This window comes from Mustela nigripes, chromosome 13 (assembly GCF_022355385.1).
Source record: "Mustela nigripes isolate SB6536 chromosome 13, MUSNIG.SB6536, whole genome shotgun sequence".
In the NCBI taxonomy this organism is placed as follows: Eukaryota; Metazoa; Chordata; class Mammalia; order Carnivora; family Mustelidae; genus Mustela; species Mustela nigripes.
The window spans coordinates 48,062,451-48,090,292 of record NC_081569.1 but is presented as its reverse complement, the minus strand read 5'-3'; the positions used below and the strand labels follow the sequence as shown (position 1 = coordinate 48,090,292).

The window sequence follows — 27,842 nt, the reverse complement described above, 5'->3', positions numbered from 1 at the left end:
TAAATCTCAATGTGTGAATTTTATTTGGATCTTCGCTTCATACATACTCAATAGTAGACAGCTGGAAATTTGAACAATGACTGGCCATTTGATGACAAAGAATAATTAAATTTGTATGTGTGGTGATATTGGGGTTGTTTTTTAAAAAAACTTAAAAGCTTCAAACTATAATCTTTATAAATGAATGAAAACGTATCTGGGATTTAATTCAACATGAAATAGGGGTGAGGGGGAAGGATGAGGGTTTAGGTGAAACAAGACAGGTCATTAGTAGATCATTGTTGAAACTGGACATTAGGTACATAGATCTATTACATTAATCTGTTTACTTTTTCACGTTTGAAATCTTCCACAGTAAAATTGATTTAAAAAAATAGGACACACACACACAAAATGAAAAAAAAAAAAAAACCCACAGGAAACAGTAAAGAGTGCTATTGTGAAACAAAAACTATGTGGTCTTTTTCATGATATAGCTAATTGTGGAAGAATTGTCTTCAATCCCTGCTACTCTTTCAGTCTCCATGTCTAAGCAATCACCAAATACTGCTGATTCTACCTCTAAACTAACACTTCCTTCGAACTAGTCCAAGCCTAATTTGGCCTTTGCCTAGTACGCTGTTACTTTTGTCTGCCTCCAAAACTGCAGCCAAAGTGTTTTTTTTTAAAACACCAATTTGATCATTCCCATATTTTGCTTAAAATCCACAAACGCAGGGACACCTGGGTGGCTCAGTTGGTTGGGCAGCTGCCTTCGGCTCAGGTCATGATCCCAGCGTCCTGGGATCGAGTCCCACATCAGGCTCCTTGCTCGGCGGGGAGCCTGCTTCTCCCTCTGACTCTGCCTGCCATTCTGTCTGCCTGTGCTCGCGCTCTCTCCCTCTCTCTCTCTGATAAATAAATAAAATCTTAAAAAAAAAAATCCACAAACGCTTCTCACCGATCATAGATAGGATAACAGCTAGCACCGTCAATATATATACATTTTAAGGCCTTGCACAATCTATTCCAATCCTGGGTACCTCACCAGCTCCATCTTGAGATGTTCTACCTTATGTTTCTACACTCCAACTACTTCCTATTTTTTGAACTTGCCATACTCATTCCCAACTCAGAGCATCACACTTGCTGTTCCCTCTGCTGGGAATGCCACCTTCCCCTACATGCACCCTGATCCTTCAGATACTACCAGAAATGCTGCCTTCTCGGGACAGCTTTCCCATTGTTTTCCGTCTAGGTGAGGTCAAGCTTCTCACAGCTTCATAACAACTTGTCGCAACTGAAATTTAAAAATTAGCAAAGTTATTTATTTAATGTGTGTCTTTCCTCCTGTAATACAATCTCATAGAGAGAAGAAACAGGTCTTACTATATCCCCAAAGCCTAGCATTTTTTCTGCACATAGTATAAAAGGACAATAAATCTCTACTAAACTATAAATGACTGGTTTGATGAATGAAAGAACAAACAAATTTAAACACAATATGGGTCAAATCATGAAAAAGAATTACATGCACCATAAGCACAATATTACACAGTTAACCTTAATCGTGTTAGTCATATTCCTCACAAAAGACTTGCAAAACTTCAAAGTATATGTATAGAAACAGACAAAAATAGGAATTAGGTGAGAATGACTACATTACAAGTCTAAGTTACAGTAACTCACTGATACTCCAAAAGTATTTAACAACAAACAAACAGGGACATATCTCCATATACCATCCACCTTTTAAAGGAGGCAGACAGATCTTCAATAAAGCAGCTGATTCAAGTTCCAACCTCGTTATTCAGACAGAAAACTCAGATTCTCTGAAAGAGTAATAAAGACCATATATACTAAAATTTTACATTTATATTCAATTATTTAAAACAGGCTACATACAGATTGCACAGTCTCTTAACTTTTATGAAATGGATGAACTTAACTAATCTATTCAAGTAAAATCAAAGCTTAAACATTTTAAAGGTTAGATCTTCATAACTTTTAATTAATGAGAAAAAAACTACAAACTCCTGAACCAAAATTTTATTTTAAATTATTAGGCTTTTGTGCATATGAAAGTTTTTTATAACATGACATGTAAAGATGTTAGCACATTGAATAGAAAATATTTTCATACAACTGGTGAATCACTAATGTTTATTTCTCCAGTGAAATGAATGCACAGTTTGCTTAAATCAACTTTGTCATGGAATATCAAGTAGGTTTAAAATTTTTATATTATTGTTTAATAACTTCCTAATAAGATTTTGAGTTTCTTGTTGACTTACACATAATATTTTTTTCAATGTACTGAATACTGTAGTAGCTTTCTGTCTCATCTCTGGTGGAACATATCTAATATCTAAATATTTAGCTAATTTAGATCTGGAATTGTACAGTGTGTTAATAACAGTTTCAATGTCATCAATTCCACTACTGCTTCGTGCTAGTGGTAATAGCTGGGATCTATACATCTTTTGTAGTTTATGTTCTGCTGCTTCTGCTAAAGCAAGGCTCCGTTTTAGGTGCTCTCTAGAGGCTCGAATGTCCTCTCTGTATTCTGGCTTGAGGCTTTCAGCAAGAGGTACCCGTTGTACCTGTGAATGAATATCTGAAATTTTTTTCAAAATGTCTTCATTATTCAGAATCTGTGGGTGTTTTCCAAATGTTACTGTGTCAGGTGTTCCCATTTCATATTCGCCTGAGAGCTGAGGAACATCTTCTAGCTCTGTGACGGTATTCATGTCAGTGTATATACTTAAAGGAGTGACAGACGGTTGGCCTGAGGTGACCTCTGGGCTTGGGGATGTCTCAGTAAAGTTTAGCCATGGATTTGTTTGTGATATTTCTGGTTCTGGCTCTGGCTCTGGCTCTGGCTCTTTTACAATATAAGGTTCATCTGAGTGTAAAACAATAGAAACATTATTTGGTTTAATCGACCAGAATGCTGTGCTTTCGGTAGGTTTTTTCTTCTGTACTTCCAGTGTGAAGCCTCCAGTTGGGGAAGCTGTGGTTTCTTCACCAAGAGGATTGATTAAAACATCATTTTCAGTTGAAACGTCTCCATGTGTGATTATCTCCTTTAATCTTGATACCTTCGGTCCTATAGAATGAACATTATTTGGAGACTTTGATTTTTTCTCACGACCTGGCTCCCTAGTAGGAACACTTAGTATTAGGTTCTGTAAAACTTCTACATAATGATTTAAGTTTTGTTCTTCGTCAGGCGTCACGGTTATGCCTTAAAGGAAAAAAAAATCAAACAATAAGTAACACTTAACATTATATATGACATATCAACAGAATCTACTGACCTAAATTTCCTTCAGATGTTAGCACTTAAAAGTTGAGAGAAAGAACCAAGAAATAAAGCACCTTTGACTTGGTTGATTTTCACTTAAATAAAACATATAAATATATTTTCAGATTCTTAACAAAACACATGAACAAGATTAGTACAAAGTTTGCATATCAACACAATTCTTTTAATTTTTTTGCTTTTACTCTCCCATATGATTAAGTAGGTAGCTCATTAAACCAAAATCCTGATCATTTCGTTCCCCACAGCAGTGTACTGGAATTGGTTCCTACTGACTCACCAGAATCAATCATTCAATCTTTAGGAATGCTGTAAACCAAACGTTAAACACAAACATTATTAAAAATTATTTTAATTTGCAATTAAATAAATTGTATTCAAAATAAAGGTAATTAGTATTCAAAAATTTATCACTTCTTATTATTTTATGTCATTTTACTATTATCTATGGTCATGTTATTTACATCTAGGGTAGCTGTATGGTAGAAATGCTATGTACTGGTGTACCACTCTGTATCTCTTTCTATGTCCCTGCTTAGTAACACCAAATACATAGTCTGAAATCAACTGTGATGGGCAAATGCTGTAAATCTCAGCTTACCAGTCTCTCCAAAGAGCCAGTTGTTGAACGTTTACCAGTATACCACTGCCTTCAACCTGGCAAAGATCTAACTACACCTGTGGGTCATTTCTGATATGGAAATGTTAAGGTTTAGAGCAAATGGTCAAGAAAGAACTCTTGAGACATCTTTGGTGTAAAAGGATGATATTATTAAAGCAAGGAGACAGTACCCATGGACAGAAAGGGTTGCACTGGGACTGTGTGGGGTGGTCAATTATATATTTTCAAGTTGGGAGGGGGGTAAGGACAGTGTAAGTCTCTAAGGAATCTGGAAGCACAGTTTCCAGGACCTTGAGGGGCTAACTATTGTGAGGCAAAGGTCATTTATTACTGTGTAGTAAAACCTTATTCATGAAACTCTTCCAATGTGTATCTGTGGGCCATCTGCTTGAAGGATGACTGCTAAAATATATCCTGGAGGTTACAGAAAAAGGAAGTTTCCAAAGGGATTTTTATATGTTAAAGGAGCATTACAGGATCCTGGTAATTGGAATAATGTTAAGTGAATATTGCCTTTTGCTCTTAGCGAAGTGTCAACATCAAGGTAACTTGAGTTCCTAGAGGAAGGTCACTCTGCCCATATCAAGGACTTGCCAATTGGCTTTATGTTGTGAGGAAATTTATTTTTTTCTTTTGCCTTTGTTTCCTACATTAATATCCATCTTTGTACATAAAGTTTTACTGGAACCCAGCCAGTCTTGCCCATTTGTTTATATATTACTTATGGCTGCTTTTGGTTGCAACAATAGAATTGAGTAGTTACAACAGAGATCACATGGGGTACAAAGCTGAAAACACTATCTGGTCCTTTACAGAAAAAATTTGCCAGCTCCCAGTCTAAACCAACAACATTTCACTCTCAAAACAAAATGGCAGTTCTATTTGTAATGGTATTTTGCAGCATCTGAGTGGTTGGTCAAGCCTCTCATTTCCAACATAGAAAACAAAAATTATTATTGGATAAGATATTCTGAAATTCTCCTCAACTCCCCTACTCCCAAGACGGTTTTTCATATTAAGTGCTGGAATTTTACACTACATGTCATTTTGAAATGATTTTGACACTATCAAGGATATAAATTGACTTAATTCAAAAGAGTAAGACACTTTTAACCAAACTCTAATGCATAACTCCTACCTAAATCCTCCCTCTGCAGGCCAAATGAAATACCAAACTTTCTGTTCAGCAGGTACTTCTATTCAGCACTTTCACAAGCACAAAACGGTAAAAAAAAAAAAACTTTATGTTTATATGTTTTTCCTCTCTTCCTTAACTCTTCTTACAACTTAGAAATACCAGATGGAGATTTAATCAAAACTGAAAGTATATTTCTAAATTTTAAAAATTTCTTTCTTTTTTCTTTTTTTTAAGGTTTTATTTATTTGACAGAGAGAGAGCAGAGAGGGAATACAAGCAGGGAGAGTGGGAGAGGAAGAAACAAGCCTCCCACTGAGCAGGAAGCCTGATGCAGGGCTCATCCCGGGACCCTGGGATCATGACCTGAGTCAAAGGCAGACACTTAATAACTGAGCCACCCAGATGCCCCTAAATTTTAAAATAATTTCTTAATGAGAAGAGTTTAGTAAGGCAAAATGATCGGCGAAAGATACTGTAAGGGCCTATTTAGCCAGAGCAGCTCCATCTTGGTTGAACAGCCATTTTGTTGTTTATGCAGTAAAACTTAAACTGACCCTGTACCACCCTCCGTGCCCCACCCCCCCCCCCCCCCCGGGGGGGAACTTACTTAAAAGCAAGTCTGGGAAACTAGTAAAATATGGTTGGCCAGTCCCAGGTAACAGAGCCCAAATACAAGGGCCGGTCAGGTCAGGTGGAGATTACGAGCCCTGATGCAGGGGTGAGTCAGGCCAGGTGGAGACATCCAATCAGTGGAGCAAGCACACTGTCTCCCTAGCTACCAAGGAGTGTGGGTCCCGTCTTTTGGGTGCCAATTCTGACCAAGGTGATAGGCTAGTTCAAATAGCTACTATGGGGTGAACTGTAATTCAATTGGCCACCCATGTGTGACCTAGCATGAGCGGCTTTCTCTGTATTGCAATCTCATTGGCCATCTGTGTGTGGCCAGGCTCAACCACATGGCCTTTGCTCTATAAAAGTTAGTCTGTGAGGCTGGGAGGGGTCACCCTCTCTGTAAGAGGTGGCCCCAACTGTCGGTTTGATTCTCAGTTTGATTCTCGATGCTTGGTGCGAAATAAAGCTTTGACCTTCGCTTTGTATCAGTCTCGCTCCTTTGATCATGGACCCATCAATACAAAATTTGTCTGGAGATCTATATTCTAAAAGCAGATTCTGCATTTTATGTAATATTTTGAAAAGCTTTGCTTACTTCAAGATCAATATGACGAAGATAGGTGAAAAAAGGGAGGTAGATTTTGATATTATCCCTCTGATAATTTTCTTAAAATCGCTGACCCCATATCATGCATTTTGTCTGTGAATTGTGGATTTTATAAAAAATGGACTAGCAAGCTAACATACCTAACTCTTGTGGGTCGTTGCCTGTTTTGAGCCAGTCTCAGCCTATCCACAGTAAGGCTGTAGACTAGAAAAGCCTGGTAGTGCTCACCGGGGCCCTGGAGTGAGCTACCCATTGACATTTCCCCTTTCCAAATCAGTGTTATATGACTGGACTGACCCTTGTGGTTCTTAATATGATTGCAAGACATCCTTCAGCAACAACCATCATCACGAAACTTTGATAAAATAAAGGGTTAGAACTGGAAATTACATAGCACACTTGGGGCCACACAGCGGGAGGTGGAGGGGATGGAGAGAGGAAAACAGAGAGAGGGAAACGAGAGCGAGCGGGAGCCCAGGAAAGCGAGGGAGCTAGAGATAGTGCCAAAGAGAAGGTAGCTGGAGGGTAGGGGGTGCTTAGAGTGCAAATGGGCCAGGGGTTCTCCTTGTATTGGGATCAAATGTCCGGGCTCTAGGGTTCACTCATTATTAATGAATTTAAAACATAAGAGCATGAATTTGAAGCTCCGGAAGAGGAAAAACAACTGGCCCAAAAGGACAGTTCTCAAAAGCAATTAAGATCTCCAAAACAAAGGAGCCTCAGTAGAGGGAGGTGGCCTGGCTCTTTATCGAGGCTTTTGGCTGGCAGTGCGCATATTTAAGATAGCAGTCTTTGAAATGCATTGGCTCTTTGAAATGGATGCCTCTAAAATCAAAGCTTAAGTCTGGCACTTGCATTACAAAGAAAAAAAAAACAACTGTCAGTTTATACTACGTTGCCCCTGAGGAAAGGAAATGGGACTGAAGTCAGGTCATTAAAGGGGACTTTACACTTATCTATATTTAATATTTTACTCCCTAAAAACACACAAGCACACATACCCAATCACTCAATATAGTAAACAATTAAAAACTCACATTTTAAAAAGGAAAATAACTTATTTACGTATTCTCATAGGCATTTTACACATTGTCCCGAATCTATGGTTTTCCTGGAGGAAAATATTAAGTAAAATGAGTACGGAGCATAGAGCAGTGAAAAAAAAAATTTTTTTTTTCATACTCTGGTCCTGCTTGTACCACTTTCCAAGCATAATGACCTTTGGCAATTACTTAATGTTTCTCAACATTTACTTGACTATAAAATTAAGATACTCTATTTGTCCTTTTATTTCACAAAACCAAATAAATTAGATACTTGAAAAATGCTTTAAAAGCCCTATAAATAAGCCCCTGGGTAGCTCAGTGGGTTAAAGCCTCTAAAGCCTTTGCCTTCGGTTCTGTTCATGGTCTCAGGATTCTGGGATCCAGCCTGCAAGGGGCTCTCTGCCCGGTGGGGGGCCTGCTCCCCCGCCCCAGCCTGCCTCTCTGCCTACTTGTGATCTTCGTCAAATAAATAAATAAAATCTTAAAAAATAAATAAATAAAAGCCATATAAAGAAAAATAAATAAAAGCTCTATAAAGAAAACACTAGAAGGTTTCTGCTAAAGACAGAAATAAGATCAGGATACTAATATTTCCATTACTATTTAACATCATGTTGGAGGTATTAGTCAATGTAATTAGACAATGGAAAGTAACTGGAAGCATGAGAATTGGGAAGAAAAAGGTTAAACTATGTTTATATGTAGATGATATAATTAGACATCTAGACAATACAAAAGAGTTCCTTTGAAAAGATACTGCAAGGAGTAAGATAATTTAGAAAAGTAGCAAATTGTGAAATCAACATGCAGAAATCACTACACCAATGTAAACCAGTTAAAAGGTGAGAAAGAAGATGCTATTTTGATAACAAATAATGAAAGAAAATATCTAATCATAAATTTAAAAAGACATGTCCAAAATCTATAGGAGTAATTATATTAGGCTAAATCCTCCCTGGAACCTGTAAATATTACCTTACCAAAAAAAAGGTCTTTGCAGATGTGATTAAATTAAGAATCCTGACAGGGGATTATCCTAGATTATCTGGGTAGACTCTAAATCCAATCACAAATGTTTTTTAAGAGTTTTGATACATAGAAAAGGAGGGTGTAATATGGAAGAGGCGGAGATTAGAATGAAGTGGTCAGAACACTTGGAATGCTAGCAGTTACCAGAAGCTAGAAGAGCCAATTAAAATACTGTCTCTTAGGGGCACCTGCGTGGCTCAGTGGGTTAAAGCCTCTGCCTTCAGCTCAGGTCATGATCCCAGGGTCCTGGGATAGAGCCCCATATTGGGCTCTCTGTTCTGTGGGGAGCCTGCTTTCCCCTCTCTCTTCTGCCTCCCTCTCTGCCTATTTGTGATCTCTGTTCATCAAATAAATAAAATCTTTAAAAAAACAAATAAAATAAAATACTGTCTTTTACAGCTTGTAGAGGGAATGCAGCTCTGCCTTACACCTTGATTTTGGCTCAGTGAAACTGATTTTAGACTTATAGCCTCTAAAACTGTGAGAGAATAAATCTCTGTTAGTTTTAGATACCAAGTTTATAGTAATTTGTTATAGCAGCCACAGAAAACTGATATAGGAATGTAACAAAACCTTCCAAAAAATATAATGTAAGCTTCAGCAATTAGAAAGGTATACCATGTTCTGTTTTTTAAGCCTTTTTTTTTTTTTAAAGACTATTTATTTGAGAGAGAGAGCATAAGCAGTGGGGAGAGGCAGAGGGAGAGGGAGAGAAGCAGGCTCCCCACTGAGCAGGGAGCCTGATGTGGGACTCAATCCCAGGACCCTGGGATTGTGACCTGACCCAAAGACAGATGCTCAACCGACTGAGCCACAAAGACACCCGATATACCATGTTCCTAGACAAGAAGATTCAATATCATAAAGATGCTTAGATGTCATATTCTCTCTGTTAATGTACACATTTAATATGCTTCTAACGAGATACCATTACTTGTTTTCTGGAGTTAGGAAAATGGATTATAAAGTTCATCTGGAAGGAAAAATGAGTAAGAATAGCCAGAAAAGTAGAGGCCAGCCCCAATAGATACTGAAATATATTATAAAATCTCTATTATAAAAATCATATAGCATTGTACATGAATGTACCGATGACTGGAACAGAACAGAAAATACAGAAAACCACTGCATATGGAAAAATAGCTATAAGTGAGTGAAGTTCAATTTACAAATATATTTAGCTAACAGATGAAGAAGCCACTTATAATTATGACATTTTGCAATGATTATCAATATCAATGATTACTTGTATCACAAAAAGACACACAATCAGACATTATGAATTTCCTGGTGAAGGAATGCAATACCACCTATGAAACAATCTTGAAAAGATGGTCAAAACCTGTATCTAACAGGTCTCTCAAAATCTAACAATATGCTGAAAATACATGGGACAACAAAGAAAGATATAAACTAGACTATAGGATATAATCAGCAAAATCTAAACTATGGGAAACTATAGAACGTATGATCCAGTTTCAACAATTATATTGCAAGGACAAAAATAGAGATGGAGGAGGAATACATTAAAATGGAATTAAAAGATACATCAATGAATTACATGTATGAATCTTTTCCAAATCCCAATTCAACCAACCAAACTAGAAAAAAGAGTCAGAGAAGTTTGAACATTGGCCAGATATTTGATAATACTAAGGAATTACCTTTTTAGGTGTGAAATTCACATTATTATTGTGTTTATTTATATTTTAGTGCTTCATATTAAAATACTGATAAAATTATATGAAGTATCAAATTTGCTTCTAAAAAATTCAAGTCTGAGAAGTTGGGGAGAGGGAACAGAAAGATGAGGGGGAAAGGAATATGGGTGGACATATCAATGAAACAAAATTAATTATGGGTTAGTAGTTGAAGCTGGTTATAGATATATGGAGATTTATTATACCATTATTTCTACTTGTGTATATATTTAAGCTCTTCCATAATAAATTTTTTTTGTATATGTTCTGTAAATATTTCAATTCTGGGCCATTATTCACATGCAAATCAAAATGTACAGCCAACAAAGGCTTAAATGCTTTCAAAAAGATGTTGCCATCAATTTGTAGGCTGCTGAACATTCCTTTTTTATTCTTATTTTTTAAAAGATTTTATTTATATGAGAGAGAGAGAGAGAGAGCAAGAGCAGAGGGGAGGGGTAGAGGGAAAAGCAGACTCTCCTCTGAGCAGAAAGCTCTATGTGGGACTCAGTCCAAGGACCCTGTGATCATTTAAGCTGATGCTTAACCAAGGCACCCAGGCACCCTAAACATTCCATTTTTAATCATTTAACTTCTCCCTTCTCAAAGAAGTAAACAGGACACCCAGGTTACTATTAGGTGAATTAGATTGTCAAAGGATAGGAAAAGGAGATCCTTACTGCTAGCTGATTCCTAAAAAAAATTAAAGTACTCATTATCCCTTTACACTGTTAGTTAGGCAGCATTAAAAAACCTGTTCAACACCCTATCTTCTACCTTGCTTTACTTCTCTTCTTCATGAACCCTTTCTTTCCATATTGTTTTATTGTTAAATCTATCCTCTCCCCACATACTTCCCACCTCCTACTTTTGTATCTCTAAAACATCTACATATTTCACATTGATTTCTCAGTTCCACTAATCAGAACTGCTCTTGCAAATCAATTTGATCTTTATACAAATGTTTGTAGGCAAGGTGGTAAAATATAGTTAAGCCTCAAACATCCTGACAAATGGCCCTGGCCACTATGAAAACCTGCTTTCCCCATTCTTCAGAAGTTCCTAGAAAGATGAACTAAACAAAATTCAAATTCCTACAAAGACCAGACTATTCTGCTATGAGTTTTTTACACATTTGATATGTGTAGTTTACATGGGTGTGCTTTATAATATCCCCCTCTATATTCTTTACCAGTTAGTGATCCAACCAGACATAGCAATGTCTCAGAATGTGGGTAAGGTAAGAATCTCTTCCACCTTTAGAGACCATAATGCTGTTTCCCAGTGCCTCTAGTAAGCAGGACTGCTCCTTCCTAAGCAGGCTTAAGGTTTAACAGGAATCACAGATACAGATGTCATAGCTGTGCTTGAGACTGTCTGCACTTCTCTTCTTGAAATAGTACATGGGAGAATTAGTTACATGACAGGGAAAGTGAAAAAAAATGGGAAAACAACTGTAGGGACAAAAGTGGTGTGAAATCTGAAGGGGAAAATTGGAAGACAGTGATTGAAAAGACTGTAATAGTTCAACAGACTGAGCAATTGCTATGTGCCAAACACTATGCTAAAGGCTTTGAATGTGAGGAGTGTTTTTACAGAGAGGAAAATAATGACACTTAGAAATGATAAGTAATTTGCCTAAGATTATATTTGATTTGTAGGTGATAATAATGGCATTCAAAAGAGGCTGCCTTACTTCCAAGCAGGTACACATAACAACTACACAATATTGTCAGAAAAAGATGCCACAAGGATGCTGGTAAAACAGAAGTATGATAATAAAATTTTCCTGGAGAAATAAGACTCTCTTTTGAAATACATGTAAATACTAAGATATAATCAATCAATCAATCAATCAATCCATAAGTAAAATACACAAAATTGTGCTCTACTGTCAACTGGGCAAAAATATATCCCTTTCATACATTCAGATGTATTTAGAAATATTTTTTAAAACTGATCCAAAAACCTTTTCACGCTTTTTATTTTTTAATTTTTATTTAAATTCCAGTTAATTAACATACAGTGTCACATTAGTTTCAGGTATACAATATAGTGATTCGACACTCCATACAATACCCAGTGCTCATGATGACAAGTGCCCTCCTTAATCCCCATCACCTATTTCACCCATCCTCCCCAGCCACCTCCCCTCTGGTAACCATCAGTTTGTTCTCTATAGTTAAGAATCTGTTTCTTAGTTTGCCTCTCTCTCTCTCTTTTTCCCTTTGCTTGTTTGTTTTGTTTCTGAAATTCCACATATAAATAATATCATATGGTATTTCGGTGGGGCAGGCTCCCCACCGAACAGAGAGTCCGATGCGGGGCTCGATCCCAGGACCCTGGGATCATGACCTGAGCCGAAGGCAGAGGCTTTAACCCACTGAGCCACCCAGGCGCCCCTATATACCACATCTTCTTTATCGATTCATCAGTTGATAGACAGTTGGGCTGTTTCCATAATTTGGCTATTGCAGATAATGCTGCTATAAACATTAAGGTGCACGTACCCTTTGAATTAGTACTTTTGTATTCTTTGGGTAAATACCTAGTAGTGCAATTGCTGAATTGTAGAGTAGCTCTATTTTTAACTTTGCAGGAACCTCCTCCATACTGTTTTTCACAGTGGCTGCACCAGTTTGCAATCTCAGCAACAGTGCAAGAGGATTCTCCTTTCTTCACATCCTCACCAACACCTGTTATTTCTTATATTGATTTTAGCCATTCTGACAGGTGTGAAGTAATAGCTCATGGTACTTTTGATTTGCATTTTCTTGATGATTAGTGATGATGAGCATTTTTTCAAGTGTCTTTTGGCTATCTGTACGTCTTCTTTGGAAAAATGTCTAAAACTAATCCAAATTTTATGTTTTTGTTACTACAAAGTATGGGTAGGAACTGACAGTCAATGACATATAAAAGAATACATTTACTTCACACAGAAGCAAAAAGTAAGTTTAGAGTTGATCTTGAAGAAAATAATAAAATCTGATTTAAAATGAGCAATGCAATACAAAACTTCAATCAATAAACAATACTTTCAAGACATACATTTCCTTGTCATGGAATGGCCAATTAAAGATGGAATAGAGTACAAGAAATAAAAAAGCCACTTAACATGAAAAGTTGCTAAAGTTCACTGTTCATAAAAGAAATGTAAGTTAAAAACAATCTTTGCCAGACAAGGTAAAAACAAAAAATAAAACAATAAAACCTAGGATTGGCTATATAATTACTTCCTTGGTAAAAGGAAAGTAACTTCCTGGGACACCTCAGTCTACTAAACATCTGACTCTTGATCTCAGCTCAAGTCTCAATCTCAGGGTCATAAATTCAAGCCCCATGTTGGACTCTGCTGCATATGGAGCCTACTTTAAAAAAAAAAAAAAGAGGTAATTTTTCTTCCTTTATGATCCTCACATTTTTTTTTTAAGATTTTATTTATTTATTTGACAGACAGAGATCACAAGCAGGCAGACAGGCAGACAGAGAGAGGGAGAGGAGGAAGCAGGCTCCCTGCAGAGCAGAGAGCCTGATGCGGCACTCGATCCCAGGACCCTGAGATCATGACCTGAGCCGAAGGCAGCGGCTTAACCCACTGAGCCACCCAGGCACCCCTGATCTTCACATTCTTCATTAGTTTCTCAGTAGCACACTGATCTTTTCTTTTAGAATTTAAGATAATCTTAACTATATATATTTGTTTAATGTTTTTTAACGACTACATATTGTAAGCTCTTTGAAAGCTGTGACCATGTCTGCTTTGTTCTCTAAATCCTCTGTTCTACTCAATGCCTACAGCCATAGCAGACAGTCAAAAAGCGAATGACTGAATGAGTGAACCAAAGTTTGGCAGGTATATAAATTAATTGTACCTCCACTACTTTATCTTAAGGAAATAATCACAGGTAAGAAAATTTTCTATAAAATTCTGTAAAAATGCAGTAGAAGAAAACTAAATGTCATGTTATGTTTAAAATGAATCTGCTGGTATAAAAACTGTCTTTTGTTTTGGTTTTGTTAAGTTTTTTGTTTGGTTTTATTTCTTAAATAATAGTCTAATAATTATTAGGGAGAAAATCTGGGCATTAAGACAAAAGTTCCCTTATTTTAGGCTAAGAAGGCAGTTTTCATTTTTTTTTTTTAAATTTATAAGTCTGAAGTTTATCAACAACAACATCATAATTATTGTAGTTAAATAGCTCCAATTTTCAGAAAGGCTCTGCACTTCTTCTAACTGGCCCTTACTAAATAGCCTAATATAAATTTAGATCAGTAAATTACAATCTTAGGAATTAAAATCCCTAAGGGTTACTAGGATTAAAATACCTTCATAACTTATCTTTTACATATTTTAAAGTATACAATTTGGTATTTAGTATATTGTAAATGGTATTTAGTATATTCACAGTTGTGCAACCACCACCATGATCTTAGTTTAAAACAGTTTCATCATCCCCAAAATAAACCCATTCCTCAATTCCCTCAGACCTAGGCAAACACTAAACTACCTTCTGTCTCTATGGATTTTCTTATTCTTGATGTTTTATATAAATGGAATCATATAATATGAATTCTTTTGTGACTGTCTTTTTTCATTTAGCATAATGTTTTAAAAACTCATCCATATTGTAGCACAGTCAGTATTTCATTCCTTTTTTGTGGCCAAATAATATTCCATTTTATGGATATACCACATTTTTTTAATGAATTCATCAGTTGCTACACATTTGGCTTGCTTCTACTTTTTAGTGATAATGGGTAATGCTGCTATGTTCATGTACAAGTTTTGGTGTGGATGTATGCTTTCATTTCTCTTGAACAAGTATCCAGGAGCAAAATTACTAGGTCATTTGGTAATATTATGTTTAACCTTTGAGGAACTGCCAAAGCAACTGCATTCCCATCAATATATGAGGGTTCCAATTTCTCTGTATCATCCCCATACTTACTATCTGTACTTTTAATCATAGCCATCCTTGTTGGTGTTGACATAACTCATTGTAGTTTCAACTTGTATTTCTTTAATAGCCAATGATACTGAACATCTTTTCACAGGCCTGTTGGCCATCTGTATATCTTCTTTGGAGAAATCAGTATTCTGATACTTTCCCTATTTTTTAATTGGGTTATCTCTATTATTGAGTTTTAAGTATTCTTTATATATTCTGGAGACCAGTCCTTTGTCATCTATATGACTGAAAACAGTTTCTCCTGCTCCTTAGTTGAATTTTCAAGAAACTTAGGAAAGTCCAGTCACCTAAATTTTATGCAATATTGTATTTATCTACTTTTAATTTTTATAAACATTTTATTTATTTGAGAAAGAGAGAAAGCAAATAGCATAAGTGAGTAGTGGGTGGGACAGAAGGAGAGGAATCTCAAGCAGACTCCGGGCTCAGCCTGACATGGGGCTCAATCTCATAACCTTGAGATCATGACCTAAGCCAAAATCAAGAGTCTGTCACTTAACCAACTGAGCCACCCAGGTGCCCCTCTGTGCAAGATTTTAAATAGTTGTGCGCATTAAAACATAATACTTATAAACTAGTCTAGGCTGGTAATATTTTGTCACTTGGTTCAGGCATTGGTTTCACAGGGGCATTAACCATAAAATTCATTAAGCCTCTGATTTGTGTACTTCATTGTATGTATATATTTAAAATATCATGCTTATCACTCTGTTCTGCATTATAGTTATGGACATTAACATAAAGATAAAACAAAAAATCATTTTTAAAGAACTGGTTTACAAAAATTTGATTTTATCAATAGATGTTATTTTCATTCAGTTAGTAGAACTAATTGAAGACATTCTATAAACTAAGCTAGAGTTCCCAGTTTTGTTATGCCATAAATTTTATTACTTTGAACTAAGACAAAATTAATATAATATCTCTTAAATTTAAGATTATAGATATAATGGTACAGCTCTTAAGACTTTTTCTTCTCCCAAAGAGTTAGAAGTGATTTGGGTCTCCTGTCTCAACAGAGAAACTATGATTTCTATGGCCAGAGATATTACAAAGTTTTAAAAATTTAAAAATGTGATTTTTAGCTCTAGTCAGTCATTTTAAAGAACAAATAATGGTTTTAACACATGTAAATTACATGGCTTATTTTCTTTTTTAATGAAACTGTATAACAAATCATCCCAAGAAAACCTTGTGCTCTATTATCTATGCAGATATATTGTATACTGAGATTTATTTTATTGTATTTTTAAAGATTTATGTATTTACTTATTTGAGAGAGAAAGAGACAGAGCACACAGAGGGAGAGCAAATGGGAGAAGCAGAATCCCCACTGAGCAGGGAGTCCCAGGTGGGGTTGGATCCCAGGACCCCAGGATCATGCCCTGAGCTGAAAGCAGAAGCTTACCTGACTTAGTCACCCAGGTGCCCATTAATTAAGTTTTAAAAATGATGTTTGGAAGTCTCAAGTTCTTAAAAATATACGATCAAGCATCAATTAAAATGTCTAATAGCATACGTGAAACTTCAATTGGTAACAGGTGTAACAAACCAAATAATTTCTTCTACAGTGTCTATTTAAAAGAGTGGCTATACATAGATGTGTTTTTTTGTAAAAATGCAAAAAACTACACTTTTGTTTCTGGAGAAGTTTCCTAATTGGTAAAGTTAAAATGGTATTATGCATTAACTGGTTTTTTTTTTTTTTAAAGATTTTATTTATTTACTTGACAGACAGAGATCACAAGTAGGCAGAGAGGCAGGCAGAGAGAGAGGGGAGGAAGCAGGCTCCCTGCTGAGCAGAGAGCCCGATGCGGGGCTCGATCCCAGGACCCTGGGATCATGATCTGAGCCGAAGGCAGAGGCTTTAACGCACTGAGCCACCCAGGCGTCCCTGCATTAACTGTTTTAACTAACAATTTTTTTTCCAGAAAAACCTTTCACTCAAAAATGAAAAAAAAAAGAAAAGAAAAACGACTATGCTCCTAAGGAGTAACAGCATGCCAAAAATTACAATAAAATGTAATGATGGTAATAAAATGCTAATATTAAAAATCTTATATGGTAGCCTACCTAGTTTCTTTGAAATGAAAGTTTTAAGAAAGAAAAACATGTCACCTTATATCTTGGGCAAAGAAGCAATAAAAAAGGAGGGGGAATATAATTTTTTAAAAAATTTATATGTAATTCAAATTTGGGAACTTTCATATGAAATATCTTTACTTTAAAGAATAATAAAATACAGGTCTACAATAAAACTAGGTAATTTTAATATTTCCTCAGGGAGTTTCTTACTTACTGCTACAATTTAAAATTCCAGAAGAATATTGGTAAAATTTGGGTCTTATAAAAAACTTTACTTTTTAACAAAGCATTTTTTATGTGTTTCATTTGTGTGGTGATCATGTTGTTATTACAGAACACAAAACCAGAAAATAAACAGGGCATATCTAAATCTATGCAGAATTTAGATTTTTGCACTTAAGCTAATATATCTAAACTTTTTGAGAAATATAGTGAAAAACATACAATAATTATAATGTGAATATGCAATTTCACTTGAAATGTGCTATAGACCAAGCATCTGGTGTCTTAAAAATTAGTTATTATGAAACCTACATATTATAAGATTATAATGATTAGAATTTTTCAATTAAAATGTCCTATGTAGAGTTTTTTAAGTGTTATAATTCTCTGACAATATTTAATATGAATTATATTTTATTTTGACATTAACTTGGTTATATTTCATGCTATTTTTAATTATGACCCTATAAGCTAACATTAAACTAATAACATGTATTTAGCTAAAGACTTATAAGAAAAACATTAAGGTTTGGCATCAAACTGCTTGTAAATTAAAAGGAGTGTTGCTAGGAAAGTAATGTACACTGGTTAATTGCCTATAAAATTGAAAACTTAAAGAACTTCAAACAAACTCAAAACATTGAATTTATTTACAATCTCTGTAAGTTATTTAGGTGGAGTATTATGAATCACTAGTCAGATTCAAAACGTGCATTCTGAAAGGCACAGAAAAGACACACCAACTAGGAACTTCAAGATCCAAAGAATGATACAGCAGAGAGTTCCCTGGGTTTTCTTTTTGCCACAAATACCCCAGACTGGAGAAGCCAGCAACCCAGAAACACCAATGCACCAATGGACATAGCCAAAAAAGTCTCCAAGAAAATACAGTTTTCTATAGCCAAAGGACAAGTAAAAGGGTAGCCTAGAAAGAAAGAAAACTTTTAGGCAATAACCACTCTATTCCAGTCAAACACCACAGAAAACTTTGTGGCCCTATAGCCACTAGCAAATGCTGAGTATAGAGCCCAGACTTTTACCCTTATCAGGCCGCAGCAACATGCTTCAACCTCTCTGCCCTTATCCCGTAGAAATGTTGCTACCAAGTGTGAATTAATACATTCTCTTCCAGTAGAGAAGGCTGTATGAGGAGCTGGGATCTGTGGTAACAAGACAACAGTTGTCTTCCACCACTCAAGTGATGTTAAAGGCTCAGAGGCCTATGTAAATCTGTAATAAATCAGTAAGATCCAGAGTCTTACAACGTAATACCCCAAATGTCCAGGTTTTAATCAAAAGCCACTGGTCACAACATGAGCCAAGAAAATTCCATTTGAATGAGAAAAAACAGTCAACAGACAACAACACAAAGATGACACAGATGTTACTATCATCTGACAGGGGTTTAAAAGCAGCATCAGAGAAATGCTTCAACAAGCAATTATGGACATTCCTGACACAAATGAAAAATAGAAAAGTCTTGGGATCCCTGGGTGGCTCAGTAGGCCCCTTTCCAACTCTTGATTTCAGCTTAGGTCATGATCTCAGGGTCATGGGATCAAGTCCTGCCTCCCGCCCTCTGCTCAGCGGGGAGTCTGCTTCTCTCCCTTTTTCTCTCCCTTTTCCTCTGCGCCTCTTCCTGGCTCACACACACACTCTCTCTCTAAAATAAATAAATAAATCTTAAAGAAAAAGAAAAATAGAAATTCTCAGCAAAGAAACAGAAAATCTCAGCAAAGAAATAGTATAAAGAAAAATAAATAAATAAATAAATAAATAGGGAAAAAAGGAATATATAAAGAAAAACCAAACTGAAATTTTATAACTGAGAAACACAAAGACTGAAATGAAAAAAAAACTTAATGGATGGGCTCAACAGCAGAATGGAGGGGACAGAGGTAACAATCTGTGAAATGGAAGACAGAACAATGGCAAATGCTCAATGTGAAAAACAAAATAGACTGAAAAAAAAATGAACAGAGCTTAGGGGATGTGTGAGACTATAACAAAAAGACGTAACATTCATGTCATCCATGTCTTGGAAGGAAAGAAGAAAGAAGGTGAGTCTAGAAAACTACTCAAAGACATAATAATGGCTAAAAAAAAATCCCAAGTTTGGCAAAAATCATGAACTTACAGATTCAACAAGCTAAGTGAAACTCAAACAGAATAACCCAAAAGAAATCCATGCCAAGACATACTATCAAACTTCTGAAAACTAAAGACAAAGAAAAAAATCTTGAATGAAGAGAGAAATAACACCTTATCTATAGTGGAAAAAAATTTGAATGACAATTTGAATTCTCAGGCAAAGCCATGGAGGTCAGCCTACTGGCTGCTCTGAAAAGCCATCTTTGCATTGTTCCTGTGTCCCGCTCTTCGTTCGCCGCAACCACCTCCGCCACCGCGGACTCCGGTAGCTTTCTCGCCAGAGTCCTCCAACTCTTGCTTTCTTTTTAATCCGCTGCATCGGATCACCGGCGTGCCCCATCATGTCAGACGCGGCCGTGGACACCAGCTCCGAGATCACCACCAAAGACTTAAAGGAGAAGAAGGAAGTTGTGGAGGAGGCAGAGAATGGAAGAGATGCACCTGCTAATGGGAACGCTGAGAATGAGGAAAATGGGGAGCAGGGGCCGACAATGAGGTAGATGAAGAAGAGGAAGAAGGTGGGGAGGAGGAGGAAGAAGAAGAGGAAGGTGATGGTGAAAAAGATGATGGAGATGAATATGAGGAGGCTGAGGCAGCTACGGGCAAACGGGCAGCTGAAGATGATGAGGATGATGATGTTGACACCAAGAAGCAGAAGACTGATGAGGATGACTAGACAGCAAAAAAGGAAAAGTTAAACTTAACAACAACAAAAAAAGGCCACCGTGACCTATTCACCCTCCACTTCCCGTCTCAGAATCTAAACGTGGTCACCTTCGAGTAGAGTCCCGCCCGCCTGCCCAAAGCGAGCAGTGCCACCCGCAGATGACACAGGCTCTCCGCCACCCAAACCAAAACTACAACGTGAATTTGCAACAGGGGAGGAAAAAAGAATCAAAACTTCCAAGGCCCTGCTTTTTTTCTTAAAAGTACTTTAAAAAGGAAAATTTGTTTGTATTTTTTATTAACATTTTATATTTTTGTACATATTGTTAGGGGTCAGCCATTTTTAATGATCTCAGATGACCAAATCAGCCTTCGGAGGAGCATTCTCTGTCCTACTTCTGACTTTACTTGTGGTGTGACCATGTTCATTATAATCTCAAAGGAGAAAAAAAAACCTTGTAAAAAAAGCAAAAACAACAAAAAAACAATCTTATTCTGAGAATTCCAGTAATTTTTTTTGTGTATGTACTTAGCTGTACTATAAGTAGGTGGTTTGTATGAGATGGTTAAAAAGGCCAAAGATAAAAGGTTTCTTTTTTTCCTTTTTTGTCTATGAAGTTGCTGTTTATTTATTTATTTTTTTGGCCTGTTTGATGTATGTGTGAAACAATGTTGTCCAACAATAAACCGGAATTTTATTTTGCTGAGTTGTTCTAAAACAAACAAACAAACAAACAAACAACCATGGAGGTCAGAAGAAAAATGGCGTATTTGGTAAGGGCTTAAAAAAAAAAAAAGACTGTCAACCTAGAATTCTCTATCAAGGGAAAGTATCCCTCAGGAATATAAGAATGATCAACACCTCTCAGATGAAGGGAAATTAAGAGAAGTTGTTGCCAAAAGACCTACCCTATAATGGCAAAATGGCTTTCATTAAACAAAAAGAAATTGATACAAGAAGGAATGCTGGAACACTGGGAAGAAAGAACGAATAAAATTGAAGTGCAAAAGTATGGGTAAATGCAAGACTTTCCTTCTCTTGAGTTTTTCAAATTATGTTTGACAGTTAAAGCAAAATTTATAATACTCTGATGTGGTTCTCAATGTATGTAAAGGAAATACTTAAGGCAATCATACTGTGAATGGGAGAGGGTAAAGGACCTAAAGAAAGGTAAGGTTTCTATATTTCATTCAAACTGGTAAAACACTGATACCAATAGATTGTAATAACTTACATATACATAAAGTAATCTGTAGGCTATTCAAGGACATACACGCAAAAACAGCATAAATTAGAGGAAATTCTAAAAAAATCTGCATCTCTCAATGTAAGATGGGTGCTATCTGATCATGTGCTTAATATACAACTTATGTTTTAAAAAACAAAGACTTTAAAGCCCAATAATACTGTTAGTTTTCAAATGTGTGGTAAGTTAAAGGTAGTAGTAAAATGTTCCATATCATTGGAGGAAAGTTGGTAGCTCAGTAAGGAGGAAAAGATAAATTTTTTAACTTTCACATGAAGACAAAGAAGTAAAAGCTCAACAGAATGCCTCGGGTCTCTGTTCTTTAAGAAATGTGTTTTTACTTTGCCCTTGGCCTATAAGCTTGCTATGGCATCTGGTGATTACAATAAAAATTTAGCTAAGAACCATAGATGCTCCATTTTTTTAAAGATTCGAATATAACTAGGATTTTTATTACCACAAGAATGAAAAAATGGAATGGCTTTATTGATTAAAAAAAAAAAAAACCTCATATACATAAAGCTTAACATATATCCAAGCATATGTATAGGTGGACCAGACTGGCTGAATGTCCTTAATTTGGAGAACAAATTCTTTGTATTTTCCACCCATGTCATTAAGGGGGAACACAAATAGACATCCCTTAGTCTACAGAAGTGATACAAATAAGAATACCTGAAATCTGTCATCATGTAAGAACTGCCAGCTAACACACCAACATGTTCATATTAAAATGAACATAAATAAGATGAGGTACTTGCAACTTAAATCAAAGTTCTAATAACTGGGATGCCTGGGTGGCTCAGTTGGTTAAGCAGCTGCCTTCCGCTCAGGTCATGATCCCAGCGTCCTGGGATCGAGTCCCACATCGGGCTCCTTGCTCTGCAGGGAGCCTGCTTCTCCCTCTGACTCTGCCTTCCACTTTGTCTGCCTGTGCTCGCTCTCGCTCGTGCTCTCTCTCTGACAAATAAATAAATAAATAAAATCTTAAAAAAAAAAAGTTCTAATAACTGTGCTTCATTAGTGGGGTACACTCAAAGATGGGACACAAAGGGAAACATTTTATCTTGTTACTCATCTAGCAGTTTCCCTATAATTTGTTAATTTAAATTTTTGCGGACAGACAAAACAAGTAATTTTGTTCATATTATTTAAGTGTTCCAGATAAAGAAATATAACTTTAGGGTTGGGGGTGGAAGAAATAGAAGGAGTCTGGTAAAAGGGTACAAATTTTCAGTTATAGGATGCGTAAGGCCTGAGGATCTAATGTATAACATGGTGACTACTGTTGATCATACACCCAAAAGGTAATTATGTGAAGTGACAGACTAATTAATTCAATGGTGGGAATCCTTTCACAATGTAGACATACATCAAATCATCACACTGTATATATATTTTTGAAGATTTTTATTTATTTAACAGAAAGAGAGAACAGCAGAGGGCGCCTGGGTGGCTCAGTGGGTTAAGCCGCTGCCTTCGGCTCAGGTCATGATCTCAGGGTCCTGGAATTGAGTCCCGCATCGGGCTCTCTGCTCAGCAGGGAGCCTGCTTCACTCTCTCTCTCTGCCTGCCTCTCTATCTACTTGTGGTCTCTCTCTGTCAAATAAATAAATAAAATCTTAAAAAAAAAAAAAAGAAAGAAAGAGAGAGAGAGAACAGCATGGGAGCAGCAGAGGGAGAGGGAGAAGCAGGCTCTCCACTGAACAGGGAGCTCCATAAAGGGCTCGATTCCAGAACCCATGATCTGATCTGAAGGCAGACCCTTAACCAACTGAGCCACCCAGAAGCCCCTAAATTATCATATCATATACTTTAAATATATTACATTTTGTCAATTATAGCTCAATAAAGCTGGGGGTAGGGGGTGAAGAAAAAAAAGTTTATGACCTTGCACTTCTTGGTATTTATGTTCTTGGTTAGTGCATTCCCATAGTGAATATGGGCTTGCCTAATGTGATTGTCTTGGCCTATGGAGACATTAGAAAGTCTGACACAGCATAAGCTTGATAAGAGCTTGCATACTGAGGGCTTGTAAAGCTCCCTCTAAGAAGCAAGGCGCCATGGTAAAAAAACACTTGGGCAAGACTACTAAAAGATGAGAAGTCATGCAGAGAAAGACCTTGGAAGATAAGAGGCCACGTGGGATGTTCTCGTCCCACTTGAGCTTCTAGCTGAATATAGCTGAATGAGTGACCTCAAATCCACCATATAGACAAAACTGCCCTTCTGAGCCCAGTCAGTCCATTGACCATGAGAAATAATAAATCTGGGGGGTGGTCTGTATGCTGCAATACATAACCAAAACAGCTTCATTAAGTTATATTTTTATTTATTTATTTTAAGATTTTATTTTGAGTAATCTCTACACCCAAGATGGGACTCAAACTCATAACCCCAAGATCAAGAGTCACATGCTCCACCAACTTAGCCAACCATGCATGCCAAATTATATTTTTAAAAAGGGATACGAATTCAGTTCCAGTAAAGAGTTAAAAACCGGGTTATCCCAGGAGTAATGTTAAAATTGAATTGGAACCAAAACAAATTCACAACACATCTTTGAAATACATCTCTTCTAGTTCTGCTCAATAAAATGACCTAAATAACTATCACCTGAGCACATAAGTCTGATACATCTCCCAGGTACTTTGGTCTCTAACACCATGTTCTACTGTCTCCTCAGGATGGCTGAACCCATTCAGAGTAGGGAAAATACAAAGTGGTCTTGGGACAACCAGCTAACATCAGAAAACAAGTCTTTAAAAACACATGAGATCCTATCAAAAGAACACAAAAAGCAGCTCAAAAGTACAGAAAGATGGCATTTTTTTCTGATAAAACATTAAAGGAAAGTCTAATGCAACCACTGCAACACCCCTAAAGGCAGCTCTCTGGACATTCACATATTAGGTGACATGCTCCTCATTACCTAAAACATTAATGAAGTGTGTCATGGCCTTCCATCTATAGGTCTGAGAGACCCTCCCAGTGCTATAGCCTTGGGCCTTGAAACACTGTAAAGTAAACATGCAGCATCAGAAGTGAATTTTATCTTTTGAATGTACTTGAGATAAAATGAATCTGCTTTTCTTTTTAATGCACTTGCCAATACATTTCAACAGTTATTGCTGTTTGCTGCTTTACTACTTCCCTTGCCTTCTGTGGTCTACTAGGACAAAGGTCTTCCTAAGGACAAAGATATATGCCAAAAATGCACATATTGAGCTCTCTTTAAACACCAACCTAGAGAAGCAAGTTAAGAGGTTTTCTTACCCGAGCTTAAAACAATCCTGGATCATTAACTCTACTTTTGCTGACTGATCCAAAGAGATAGCCAGGAAAAAACAATTTATCCATGAGATATAAAAAAGAGCCCAAAAGCTAGTATTTCACATTCTTGTGTTTGTAGCTCACGAAGATTTGGTGACTTAAAATTATAAAAGGCAAATAACATAATTGAATAACATTTTAATACATAACTATTATATAAATGATACTTTAGAAGTTATAATTTTTTTAAAGCAACAAGCATTCTCATTAAGAAGTGAATCAAGTTACGGGGCGCCTGGGTGGCTCAGTGGGTTAGGCCTCTGCCTTCGGCTCAGGTGGTGGTCTCAGGGTCCGGGGACTGCCCCCGGACCGTGCATCGGTCTCTCTGCTAGTGGGGAGCTTCCCTCTCTCTCTGCCTGCCTTTCTGCCTACTTATGATTTCTCTGTGTCAAATAAATAAATAAAATCTTAAAAAAAAAGAAGTAAAGCTAGTTATATACTATAAATACAATAAAGAGGTATGACTTTTAAATTTGGAAAATATTTAAAACTAAAACTATGGAAAAATCAGAGAGAAGAAAATTGAATGTATATAAATTTAAGTATATAGTAAAAAGGTGTTTATCCTGCACCATCAGGATGTTTATGCATGTACAGGAACACAGACTGCTGTATACCCAAGCCTTATTCATGTCAAACTGAATTTAGATTAAACTGGTACTAGCTAAACTTGGGTTGGGCATATTAGAATGGTGTGGACAGTTAAAAGAATACTGAGGTTTTCAATAAATGTAATTACTTAATACAATACCCATGATGTCTGTATAAGATGACCTCAAAACTGTCTTAGTATTCTATTTTTTTTTTAAGATTTTATTTATTTATTTACTTAACAGAGAGAGAGTGCGTGTGTGTGTACCACAAGCAGGGAGAGTGGGAAAGGCAGAAGCAGGCTTCCCACCTAGCAGAGAGCCAGTTGTAGGGCTTGATCCGAGGACACTGGGATCATGATCTGAGCTGAAGGCAGACGCTTAACAACTGAGCCACCCAGGCACCCTGTCTTGTATTCTAGAAAAAAAAGTCAGTGCTGCACTTTTCATTATAAAAACCTGTGTGCCTTTTCTTTGGCATGACAGTGTTTTTTATATGATTCTCTCACCAACAAATGTTAGAATACCGGCCATGTAAAATACAAATATGATTTAAATCAAACACAAGGATAAGCCTGATTTCTTTTGGTGTACTTATTCCAAAAAAAAATTAATAAAGAAAATTAAAATTACTTAGAGAAAAAGAATGAGAGAGAGAAAGTAACCATGTTAACACTGATCCGCATTCCCTTAATCCACTTCTGTGGAAAAGTAAATTACACTTTCAAGATATCTTCTATGATCTGTATATATTTTCCTTATGCCTTGTGTCATCTATACATTTAACACAAAACAGCTCTTTTCCTAGAAAATTATCTTTTCTTTTTGTACAAGCCTTAAGAAAGCTTAGGGAAGAGTGCATAAAGAGAACAGGCCACAAAATGATTGCAGTTAGGCAGGAGCTTGCACTGAGTTAAGCGAGGATCCAGCAATCCCAGAGTGTACTCTCTGACTGTATTGATGTCACTTCAACTAAAGTCTCCATGCATGTCAGTCAGTTGTGACTTACTGATCTATAGCTACCAAAATGAAATAACTGATGTTAGTAATAATGACCATTAGAAATCAAGAAAAGATATTATCTTCAGGGTGTCTGTTTCCTTACGGCATAGAAGAAACATTTTACAAAGATCTCTTTTAAAATAGCTAACAATCATAAGTGCCAGCTAGCATTTACAGGGCTAACTTTGGTTATCTATGACACTTTATCCAGAATTTTTCTCACTACCACTCATGATTTAGGTTGTGCTGTATTTTCATTTTTTAAATCTAATTTTTAACTAAGACCTTTTAACAATTCTGAAATATAGCTCTTCATAACCGGCATGCTTCTTGGTACTTTTTTTCCACACCTACCTGTTAAGCTTTATTTGGCTAAACCAACCTCAACATCGCTAATGTTACAATGAACTTGTTAGACTAGATGGACAAGCCTCATAGTTTTAGGCGGAATATCAGACATTGAATACTCCAGTCAAATACCTCAAAGTGTCCACAGGTTAATATGGTAGTCTTAGCAGGTTTGATTTTCAGCTATTGGGGAGGGACAGGAACAAGTGGTAAGTTTCAATTCTGTTTAAATAAGGTTGTGAATCCTGTGGGATGCACTGTGGGAGTACACTGGGGGGATCGGATCACAAGTGTTCCAGACAGGAACCACAATCCCCATGCTCTCCATGTTTCACCACAGGGGTCAAACTTTTCCTGTAAAGGGCCAGACAGTCAGTATGTTAGGCTTCACAGCCCATAACGGTCTCTGTGGCAACTACTTAACCAGGCTTTTCAGATGCCTAAAGCAGCCATGGACAACTCATAAAGGAACGAGCATGGTTGTTCATCAACAATGCAACTGGAATTTCATAGCTTTCCCCATGTCAGGGAGATTATATTTCATTTTCACCTTTAAAAATGTAAAAACCATTCTTGGATAGCCAGAATGTTGGCTTGTCCCGCGGGCCGCAGTTGGCAGACCCCTGCTTTATCCCACATGCACAGACTCCGGCAAAAGGGGTGGGGGTTAACGTCAAGGAATGTGTCCACCAGAGGTGAGGAAGTCACACCCTCGAGTCCTGGCATTCCCGGGTCACGCCTAAGACCCGCCACCTGCCTCGCTGGCGGCGGCGTGCAGGTCGCGGCGGGGGAAGGCAAGAGTAAGAGAGGGACACACCTCCGCAACGGAGGCCCAGGACCCAGGGCACTGAGATGTGGGAGGAGTGCAGGACCGGGTCTCCGACGGGCCCCGAAACTTGGGACTTCCCCCAGGACCGTTCCCTGGGTCGCTGCCGCCGCAGGTAGGTCACTCACTCGGAATGGCCGGCACGAACGAAGGCCATAGCAACAGCGCGACTAGAAGGACTAAGAACTTCATGGGCATCGTCCGCAGCACTCCGCCATGCGACGGGAACGTCCTGGGCCACCAGGCCGGGTACCTCAGGGCCGAAAAGAGAGGGTGCCTAGGGCGACTGTCCCCCACTCAGGGCCGTGGGCGCCCTGCAACGGTTGTCCCCAGCGCGCAGG

At 37.1% G+C, this 27,842-nt stretch overlaps 1 protein-coding gene and 1 pseudogene across 1 annotated transcript; one reads left to right on the top strand and one right to left on the bottom strand.

Annotated features, from left to right (window-relative positions):
• Positions 1-27,842, bottom strand: SPESP1 (sperm equatorial segment protein 1). Its single transcript, XM_059418537.1, has 2 exons — positions 27,630-27,842; positions 1-3,226 (listed from the first exon to the last, which is right to left on the bottom strand). The coding sequence occupies exons 1-2, from the start codon at positions 27,697-27,699 to the stop codon at positions 2,190-2,192; spliced, it is 1,107 nt and encodes a 368-aa protein (XP_059274520.1). The 5' UTR covers positions 27,700-27,842; the 3' UTR covers positions 1-2,189.
• Positions 19,704-20,182, top strand: LOC132029218 (prothymosin alpha-like; annotated as a pseudogene).

Excerpts from the sequence above, each read along its gene's own strand:
- SPESP1 (XM_059418537.1), bottom strand. The coding sequence starts at position 27,699 with ATGCCCATGAAGTTCTTAGTCCTTCTAGTCGCGCTGTTGCTATGGCCT. Across the intron at positions 3,227-27,629 it reads GTTCGTGCCGGCCATTCCGA|GCATAACCGTGACGCCTGAC; the intron begins GTGAGTGACCTA and ends TTTTCCTTTAAG.